Source organism: Oncorhynchus kisutch, unplaced genomic scaffold, assembly GCF_002021735.2.
Source record: "Oncorhynchus kisutch isolate 150728-3 unplaced genomic scaffold, Okis_V2 Okis03b-Okis08b_hom, whole genome shotgun sequence".
NCBI lineage: Eukaryota > Metazoa > Chordata > Actinopteri > Salmoniformes > Salmonidae > Oncorhynchus > Oncorhynchus kisutch.
In genome coordinates this window covers 20,267,715-20,277,181 of record NW_022261980.1, presented here as the reverse complement: position 1 = coordinate 20,277,181, position 9,467 = coordinate 20,267,715, and the positions used below count along the sequence as shown (strand labels likewise).

Here is a 9,467-nt window from a genome sequence, read left to right as displayed (position 1 = left end):
TCAATTTCGAGTCTCATAGCAAAGGGTCTGAATACTTATGTAACTAAGGTATTTCAGGTTTTTTTTTGTACATTTGCAAATAAATCTAAAATACTGTTTTCGCTTTGTTATTATGGTGTATTGTGAGTAGATTGATGAGGAAAAGGTTTTATTTAATTCGTTTAAGAATAAGGCTGTACTGTAACAAAATGTGTAAAAGGGGAAGGGGTCTGAATACTCTCAGGCTTGTGTTCATGGATGTTAATCTCCGGTGGTATTCCCAGGTGTCAGATATGACCCTGCCCTGCCTTGCCAGTAGGAGGGACTTGATGCTTGGTACCAACTTCTGCTCTGTTCGTTTTCCCTTCAAGTGTCAGGGCCCTAGTCCTTCTTGCTACGACGAGTCCGACCGCGGAGAACTTGGAGTCCGGTAACGTTACAAGCGTACAGACACGACCGTGGAACCTAGAATACACTACACCGCACTACAGAAGCGAGGATATAGCAGCGATACCTTCCTTCACACGCATGGTCAGGCACTCCGTGCGGCGTCCGCGCACGGTCACATAGCCTCCATATACACCCTCACAGACACACAACTAGAACCAAAACAGTCATATCTACAATTCTACTCCAGCCCACAAACGAAGACTTATTTTTGGATAAACACCCTTTTCTGGACCGAGTCATGGATGTGTGGTCGTACTGGAGCAGGATATTCTGTCGGAGGGTGTTGTTTCTGTTCTGTGTGTTCCAGGAATATCTCAGCTCGATGTTGGACTGCCCGCCAACCTGCAGCTGCTCACTCACGGAGATATATTGTAATAAATCCGACACCGGGAAATTCTTCCCTGTGGTGGCGCTCCAAGACACCGGGAGCTCAGGCAACAGCAGTGTGGATATAGCCGAGCTTTTCAACAATATCTCGTCCATGTAAGTAGCCTAGCCTGCCCTGCAGTAAAATGAAAATTTTTGATGTGTGAAGTGTCTAACTGTCCGTAGCCTAGATAGTTATGCCCTTATTGGTCATGCAATGCCATATGAGTTAGGAGCCCGCTCTGTCTACATCATACCCGCAATATCATTCAGTCATAATGATTCACTCCTGTAACTTAAAGGTACTCGATTATAAGACGTTGATTTAAATCCGTTATGTTCAGCTCACAGCAAATATGTAAGGTCATATTGGCCCCAAGACTGATACAAAGGTATTGTTGTCTTTAATGGCTTAGTTGTAGTCGTTTTATACCACATTAGCCGATGCATCCAAGCCTCAACGCGAAGAGGTGGAACGTGACCAAAGAAAAACTTTGTGTGTAACATGACAGTAGTCTATCGTAACACGGTAAAAGACCGGTTAAAACACTTAACATTAGAATTATTGTCACATTTCTGTGTAGATAAATGCTGCGATACACGACGAAGAAGAGGGAGCCTCCGTGAAATATATGGTGTTGGTTAAATGTTGATCTTTCAGCCATTTACCGAGGGACTGACTGACTATATACGTCTTAGAAAAGAACCGTCAATTTTAAATAGAACACACAGAGCGCCGATGACGCGCACGTCTCTCGGAGGCTTTCCTTTCCTTTCCTCTCCTTTCCTTTCCTTTCCTCTCCTTTCCTTTCCTTTCGAGCCGAAGTCAGTGTATTATCTCTCTCTTCACGTCATCACCATCCCCACAGTCATCCACTCTCTCTCTCGCTCTCTCTCTCTCTCGATTCCACAGCAGAGCAGACATCACATAGCTTTTTTGTTGTTGTGAAAAGTCAATGCAAGGCTGTCATGTTTTATAAGAAGGGTGGCTATATTATGAAACTCGGCAGACGCATAAAGACCATTCATGTGATGTGATTCGTTGAAAGTCTGTCGCTTGTTATCGAGTGATTGACATCTGAGTAGCTTAGGCTACGGTTGGGTTGCCTACTCTCTCACCCCATCTCTCAAACAGATAACGGCTAATGTTGTGTGAGTGGGCTCATTTTGCTCGCCACCTGCCCAGACCGCTACATGGTAGGCTGCCTTGTAGCGAATGGAGGAAACACGTTACAATGCTTGAAATCATGCAGCGGTTTGGGGTTCTGCCTTTTAAGAAATCCGGAGGTATTCCTAATGGATTTGTCAACGCAATAGCTAAACACGTGACTGAGCTGTATGCGTGTCCGCTGGGCTGCCTCAGTCCAGCTGCAGTTAGCTCAGTACAACCTAGAGGCAGAGGAAGCGGCTTGGTTTTCAGCACCGTGTTGGCTGGACAGCTCCCACTGTTAGAAGAACGGCCTCGCGTTATCTGGCCTGCACTGGGCACTCTGAATACGGTGGATTCTCTCTCTCTCTCTCTCTCTCTCTCTCTCTCTCTCTCTCTCTCTCTCTCTCTCTCTCTCTGTCTCTCTGTCTCTCTGTCTCTCTGTCTCTCTGTCTCTCTGTCTCTCTGTCTCTCTGTCTCTCTGTCTCTCTGTCTCTCTGTCTCTGTCTCTCTGTTTCTCTCTCTGTCTCTCTCTCTGTCTCTCCATTTCTCTGTCTCTCCCTCTCTGTTTCTCTCTCTCTCTCTCTGTTTCTCTGAGAGGCTGAGAGGCTGCGGCTGCTTGATTAGACCATAAAGAGTCCCTGTCTGCGTCCCAAATGGGACCCTATTCCCTTTATAGTGCACTGCTTTTGACCAAATCAAATCAAATCAAATTTATTTATATAGCCCTTCGTACATCAGCTGATATCTCAAAGTGCTGTACAGAAACCCAGCCTAAAACCCCAAACAGCAAGCAATGTAGGTGTAGAAGCACGGTGGCTAGGAAAAACTCCCTAGAAAGGCCAATACCTAGGAAGAAACCTAGAGAGGAACCAGGCTATGAGGGGTGGCCAGTCCTCTTCTGGCTGTGCCGGGTGGAGATTATAACAGAACATGGCCAAGATGTTCAAATGTTCATAAATGACCAGCATGGTCGAATAATAATAAGGGTGAGGACACCAGAGCTGAGAAGCATAGCTGTGTCCTAAACGCCACCCTATTCTCCATAAGTTCCATTTGTCTCTGGTCTAAAGTAGTGCACTATAAACGGAATAGGGTACCATTTGGCCTGCAGAATAGTCTCTCTTACATCTCCTGGTACACTCTTAGAAAGAAAGGTGCTATATAGAACTAAAAACAGTTCTTCAGCTATAGGAGAACCCTTTGAAGAACCAAAGTAGAACCATTTTAGTTCCATGTGGAAACCTTTTGGAGGGAGTAGAGAGTAGTGTGGGAGTAGAGAGGAGGGAGGGAGTAGACAGGAGGGATGGAGGGAGTAGAGGGGAGGGAGTAGAGGGGATGTGATCTGATAGGGCCATGATGTAGATCAAGGAGAGGTTTTCTTCTTTCAGAGCGAATTGTTTGTTTTCTGGTTTCCTAGATTCATCAACAGTTTAATCATTTGTCTGGATCTGTGGGTGGACATGGAGGAGACCTCTTCTGCTAATTAGCCATCCCTCAGGCCTGTAATGTAGTGGACTAGACCTCGTCTGCTCATCAGCCATCCCTAAGGCCTGTAGTGGAGGAGACCTTGTTTGCTCATCAGCCATCCCTAAGGCCTGTAGTGTAGTGGACTAGACCTCGTCTGCTCATCAGCCATCCCTAAGGCCTGTAGTGTAGTGGAGGAGACCTCTTCTGCTCATCAGCCATCCCTAAGGCCTGTAGTGTAGTGTAAATGGAGGAGACCTTGTCTGCTCGGTAGTGACACGGTAAATTCTGTGTTATATGCATATCATCAACTTTGCATGAGGCTGTCTTTGTGTTAACTAGGTCAGCTTCACCATGTGAGAATTAGGAGAGAAGAGGAGAGGAGAGGCGAGCATAGCCAGAGAACAAGAGGGGATAGGAGAGAAGATAAGAGGGGAGGAGAAGAGAAGAGGAGAGGAGAGGGAGTAAAGAAGAGGATGGTATAGAAGAGAGTAGAGGGGAGGTAGGGGGAGTAGAGGAGTGGGAGGGGAGGAGGGTGGGGGAGGAGTGGGGAGGAGTGGGGAGGGGTGTAGGGGTGGTGGGAGGAGAGGAGGGGGAGTGGGGAGGGCAGTGTTTGGATCCCCTGCATACAGAGCTGTAATGAAAAGACCATGTGACCCGTCTTCTCCCACGCAGTCACACATCTGCAGCTAGTGAGGAGCAGGAACACGCATACTAATGAAGCATCTGTATCTTAATAACCAGAAGATGCTTTCAGAACTAGAACCAGGGATGTGACTGACTAGCCTGAAGGCTACGCTGGCAACATAAAGTCAGAGGGATGTGTGTGAGTGACTGACCAGCCTGAAGGCTACGCTAGTAACATAAAGTCAGAGGGGTGTGTGTGTGAGGACAGCAACATCAAGTCAGAGGGATGTGTGTGAGGACAGCAACATATAGTCAGAGGGATGTGTGTGAGGACAGCAACATAAAGTCAGAGGGATGTGTGTGAGTGACTGACTAGCCTGAAGGCTACGCTAGTAACATAAAGTCAGAGGGGTGTGTGTGTGAGGACAGCAACATCAAGTCAGAGGGATGTGTGTGAGGACAGCAACATATAGTCAGAGGGATGTGTGTGAGGACAGCAACATAAAGTCAGACGGATGTGTGTGAGTGACTGACTAGCCTGAAGGCTACGCTAGTAACATAAAGTCAGAGGGGTGTGTGTGTGAGGACAGCAACATCAAGTCAGAGGGATGTGTGTGAGGACATCAACATAAAGTCAGAGGGATGTGTGTGAGGACAGCAACATAAAGTCAGATCGATGTGTAGTGAGGACAGCAACATCAAGTCAGAGGGATGTGTGTGAGGACAGCAACATCAAGTCAGAGGGATGTGTGTGAGGACATCAACATCAAGTCAGAGGGATGTGTGTGAGGACAGCAACATCAAGTCAGAGGGATGTGTGTGAGGACAGCAACATAAAGTCAGAGGGATGTGTGTGAGGACAGCAACATCAAGTCAGAGGGATGTGTAGTGAGGACAGCAACATAAAGTCAGAGGGATGTGTGTGAGGACAGCAACATCAAGTCAGAGGGATGTGTGTGAGGACAGCAACATAAAGTCAGATCGATGTGTAGTGAGGACAGCAACATCAAGTCAGAGGGATGTGTAGTGAGGACAGCAACATCAAGTCAGAGGGATGTGTGTGAGGACAGCAACATCAAGTCAGAGGGATGTGTGTGAGGACAGCAACATCAAGTCAGATCGATGTGTAGTGAGGACAGCAACATCAAGTCAGAGGGGTGTGTGTGAGGACAGCAACATCAAGTCAGAGGGATGTGTGTGAGGACAGCAACATCAAGTCAGAGGGATGTGTGTGAGGACAGCAACATCAAGTCAGAGGGATGTGTGTGAGGACAGCAACACCAAGTCAGAGGGATTCAGATTCAGAAAACTTGAATGTCCTCAAAGAGACATTCAGCAGTCATAAAACAAATAACATCTAAAAATGTAAAATAAATAGTAAAGGATATTTACAAACTAATAGGCAGGATAAGTGCTGTTTCACAGTGCAAGTGCTAAGTGAAATTAGTCCAACATTATTAAGTTGTAGAATTGCATTCGGAATAAAAGGGAACTTGGCCCTATTTTTAATTTTACGTTAGGTAGTACCTGTGTCCAGAGGGAAGGAGCTGGAATTCAGGGTGGAGTGGATGGGAAGAGTCAAACACTATGTATGGAGGGCTCTGCCCAGGTAGAGAGATGGAGGGCTCTGACCAGGTAGAGAGATGGAGGGCTCTGACCAGGTAGAGAGATGGAGGGCTCTGACCAGGTAGAGAGATGGAGGGCTCTGACCAGGTAGAGAGATGGAGGGCTCTGCCCAGGTAGAGAGATGGAGGGCTCTGACCAGGTAGAGAGATGGAGGGCTCTGACCAGGTAGAGAGATGGAGGGCTCTGCCCAGGTAGAGAGATGGAGGGCTCTGACCAGGTAGAGAGATGGAGGGCTCTGCCCAGGTAGAGAGATGGAGGGCTCTGACCAGGTAGAGAGATGGAGGACTCGGCCTAGGTAGGGAGATGGAGGGCTCTGCCCAGGTAGAGAGATGGAGGGCTCTGCCCAGGTAGAGAGATGGAGGGCTCTGCCCAGTTAGAGAGATGGAGAGGGGAGGGATGGAAGGAGTAGAGGGGAGGGAGGGAGTATATTTGGTCAGCCTATTTGATCAGGTGTCGCCCTGGGAACCCGACTCCGGCAGCTGTCTGTAGACAGTATTTTTGTACTGGTGAAAGAACACTGCCCTGTGGGGTTCCAACTGAAGCAGTGCCCACCTCAGAGAGTGTGTTGCCAACTCGTACCTCCTGAGACCTATCAGTTAGGAAGTTGGTGATCCTTGTGATAAGCATCGAGTCCCAAGTTTCCTCTCAGTCTGTCCGCGAGGACCAATGGATCGATTGTGTTAAATGGCGATTAGAAATCTGCAAACATGATACGCACATTTACTGACCTCCAAATGTATGATACGCACATGGGGTTTACTCCCCACCAAACGCATGTACACCAGATGTAAGATCAAAAGGTCCCTCTCTCTGACCGGTATGCAAATTGGAGGGGTCAATAAGGTGGTGTTGATGTATGCCTTGATGATCTTTTCAAGAGATTTAATCAAGAGAGGGGGTCAGAGCGAACAGATCTGTAATCATTTGATGCAGACAGATGAGAGGTTTTTGGGACAGGTACAACAATAGATATTTTTCCCATAAAGATGGAATTTCCAATGTATCCAGGGACATCTGAAAGAGAGAGCAGAAGACACCTCTCAGCTGAGCAGTGTTTCAAGACACGACCACTGATGTGATCAGGCCCCGGGCTCTTTCGTGCTCCAGTGCTCTTGAACACTCGTTGTACGACTTCCTCATCAATGACAAGCGCGCTCTTGGTTGCCATGACACCCTCCTCCAGACAGGCCAGGGTAGTGGGCGTGACCCCTGTTTCAAAGCGGGTGAAGAATTTGTTTAGTTCATTGGCTGTAGAGAGGCTGTGTGTGTTTTTGTGAGGACAGCAATATAAAGTCAGAGAGATGTGTGTGAGGACAGACTACACTGAATCATCGGACCTACTGAAGAGATGAGTCTTCAATAAAGACTTTAAAGGTTGAGACAGAGTCTGCGTCTCTCACATGGGTAGGCAGACCATTCCATAAAAATGGAGCTGTATAGGAGAAAGCCCTGCCTTCAGTTTTTTGCTTAGAAATTCTAGGGACAATAAGGAGGCCTGCTTGTTGTGACTGTAGTATACGTGTAGGTATGTACGGCAAGACCATATCGGAGGTAGGACCAAGTCCATGTAATGCTTTGTAAGTTAGCAGTAAAACCTTGAAATCAGCCCGAGCTTTAACAGGAAGTCAGTGTACAGTCGTGGCCAAACGTTTTGAGAATGACACAAATATTAATTTTCACAAAGTCTGCTGCCTCAGACTGTATGATGGCAATTTGCATATACTCCAGAATGTTATGAAGAGTGATCAGATGAATTGCAATTAATTGCAAAGTCCCTCTTTGCCATGCAAATTAACTGAATCCCCCCCCAAAAATTCTCTGTATTTCAGCCCTGCCACAAAAGGACCAGCTGACATCATGTCAGTGATTCTCTCGTTAACACAGGTGTGAGTGTTGATGAGGTTAAGGCTGGAGATCACTCTGTCATGCTGATTGAGTTCGAATAACGGACTGGAAGCTTCAAAAGGAGGGTGGAGCTTGGAATCATTGTTCTTCCTCTGTCAATCATGGTTAACTGCAAGGATGACGGCACGTCATCATTGCTTTGCACAGAAAGGGCTTCACAGGCAAAGATATTTGTGCCAGTAAGATTGCACCTAAATCAACCATTTATCGGATCATCAAGTACTTCAAGGACAGCCATTCAATTGTTGTGAAAAAGGCTTCCGGGTGCCCAAGAAAGTCCAGCAAGTGCCAGGACCGTCTCCTAAGTTGATTCAGCTGCGGGATCGGGGCACCACCAGTACAGAGCTGTCTCAGGAAGGGCAGCAGGCAGGTGTGAGTGCATCTGCATGCACAGTGAGACGAAGACTTTGGTGTCAAGAAGGGCAGCAAAGAAGCCACTTCTCTCCAGGAAAAACATCAGGGACAGACTGATATTCTGCAAAAGGTACAGGGATTGGACTGCTGAGGACTTGGGTAAAGTCATTTTCTCTGATGAATCCCCTTTCCCATTGTTTGGGGCATCCGGAAAAAAGCTTGTCCGGAGAAGACAAGGTGAGCGCTACCATCAGTCCTGTGTCATGCCAAAAGTAAAGCATCCTGAGACCATTCATGTGTGGGGTTGCTTCTCAGCCAAGGGAGTGGGCTCACTCACAATTTTGCCTAAGAACACAGCAATGAATAAAGAATGGTACCAACACATCCTCCAAGAGCAACTTCTCCCAACCATCCAGGAACAGTTTGGTGATGAACAATGCCTTTTCCAGCATGATGGCGCACCTTGCCATAAGGAAAAAGTGGCCAACTAAGTGGCTCGGGGAACAAAACATCGATATTTTGGGCCCATGGCCAGTGTCGTGTCTTTACTATCATTAACTGAAGACTGATCGTTTTTTATCAAAGATTCTCTGTAATTAGTTACTATGCGATCAACTGATTAATCACGTCACTAATTAACTAGGAAGTCGGGGCACCAAGGAATTATATTCAGATTATAATGTTATCATTTCCTAAAATAACTTTTCAGATATTTTATCTGATCAATTAGTCTTCGAATTAATTCATTATTTACTTTACCTCACGTTAGTCTCATTCCAAACGTCGTAAATTGTTGGTTATCTACACGAACCCAGTCGTCACTATGAGTCATCCATACATCAATTGTCTTAAATCATTTATTTATTACTAAGTAAGTAATACACAGAAATGCATAAACAAACAAAGGTAAATGTAATGATAGGAGGATGTGCCCTAGTGGGCTAAACCGGCATGGTGGCTTGTTGGACAAAGGAGAAGTGGGGGTCGACTAAGAAGTCACTACAGAGTTAATATAACAATTTAAATGCTAATCCTTCACACATGAAGGCTCACTCATTCGGGGAACAATTGCAATCAATATATATACACTGCTCAAGAAAATAAAGGGAACACTTAAAAAACACAATGCAACTCCAAGTCAATCACACTTCTGTGAAATCAAACTGTCCACTTAGGAAGCAACACTGATTGACAATAAATTTCACATGCTGTTGTGCAAATGGAATAGACAACCGGTAGAAATTATAGGCAATTAGCAAGACACCCCCAATAAAGGAGTGGTTCTGCAGGTGGGGACCACAGACCACTTCTCAGTTCCTATGCTTCCTGGCTGATGTTTTGGTCACTTTGAATGCTGGCGGTGCTTTCACTCTAGTGGTAGCATGAGCCGGAGTCTACAACCCACACAAGTGGTTCAGGTAATGCAGCTCATCCAGGATGGCATATCAATGCGAGCTGTGGCAAGAAGGTTTGAAAGATGAAAAGCAGGTTCACACTGAGCACATGTGACAGACGTGACAGTCTGGAGACGCCGTGGAGAACGTTC

The 9,467-nt window shown here is 46.4% G+C and overlaps 1 protein-coding gene across 2 annotated transcripts in view; it reads left to right on the top strand.

Annotated features, from left to right (window-relative positions):
• The first annotated feature begins 310 nt into the window (after nt 1-310).
• The window catches only part of LOC116359544 (NT-3 growth factor receptor), a 120,767-nt gene continuing 111,610 nt past the window's right edge, over nt 311-9,467 (top strand). For both annotated transcript variants that reach the window (XM_031812304.1, XM_031812303.1), the window contains exon 1: nt 311-912. In XM_031812304.1, coding sequence (XP_031668164.1) covers nt 668-912 — 245 coding nt within the window. In that variant the 5' untranslated portion in view covers nt 311-667. The remainder of the gene's footprint in view (nt 913-9,467) is intronic.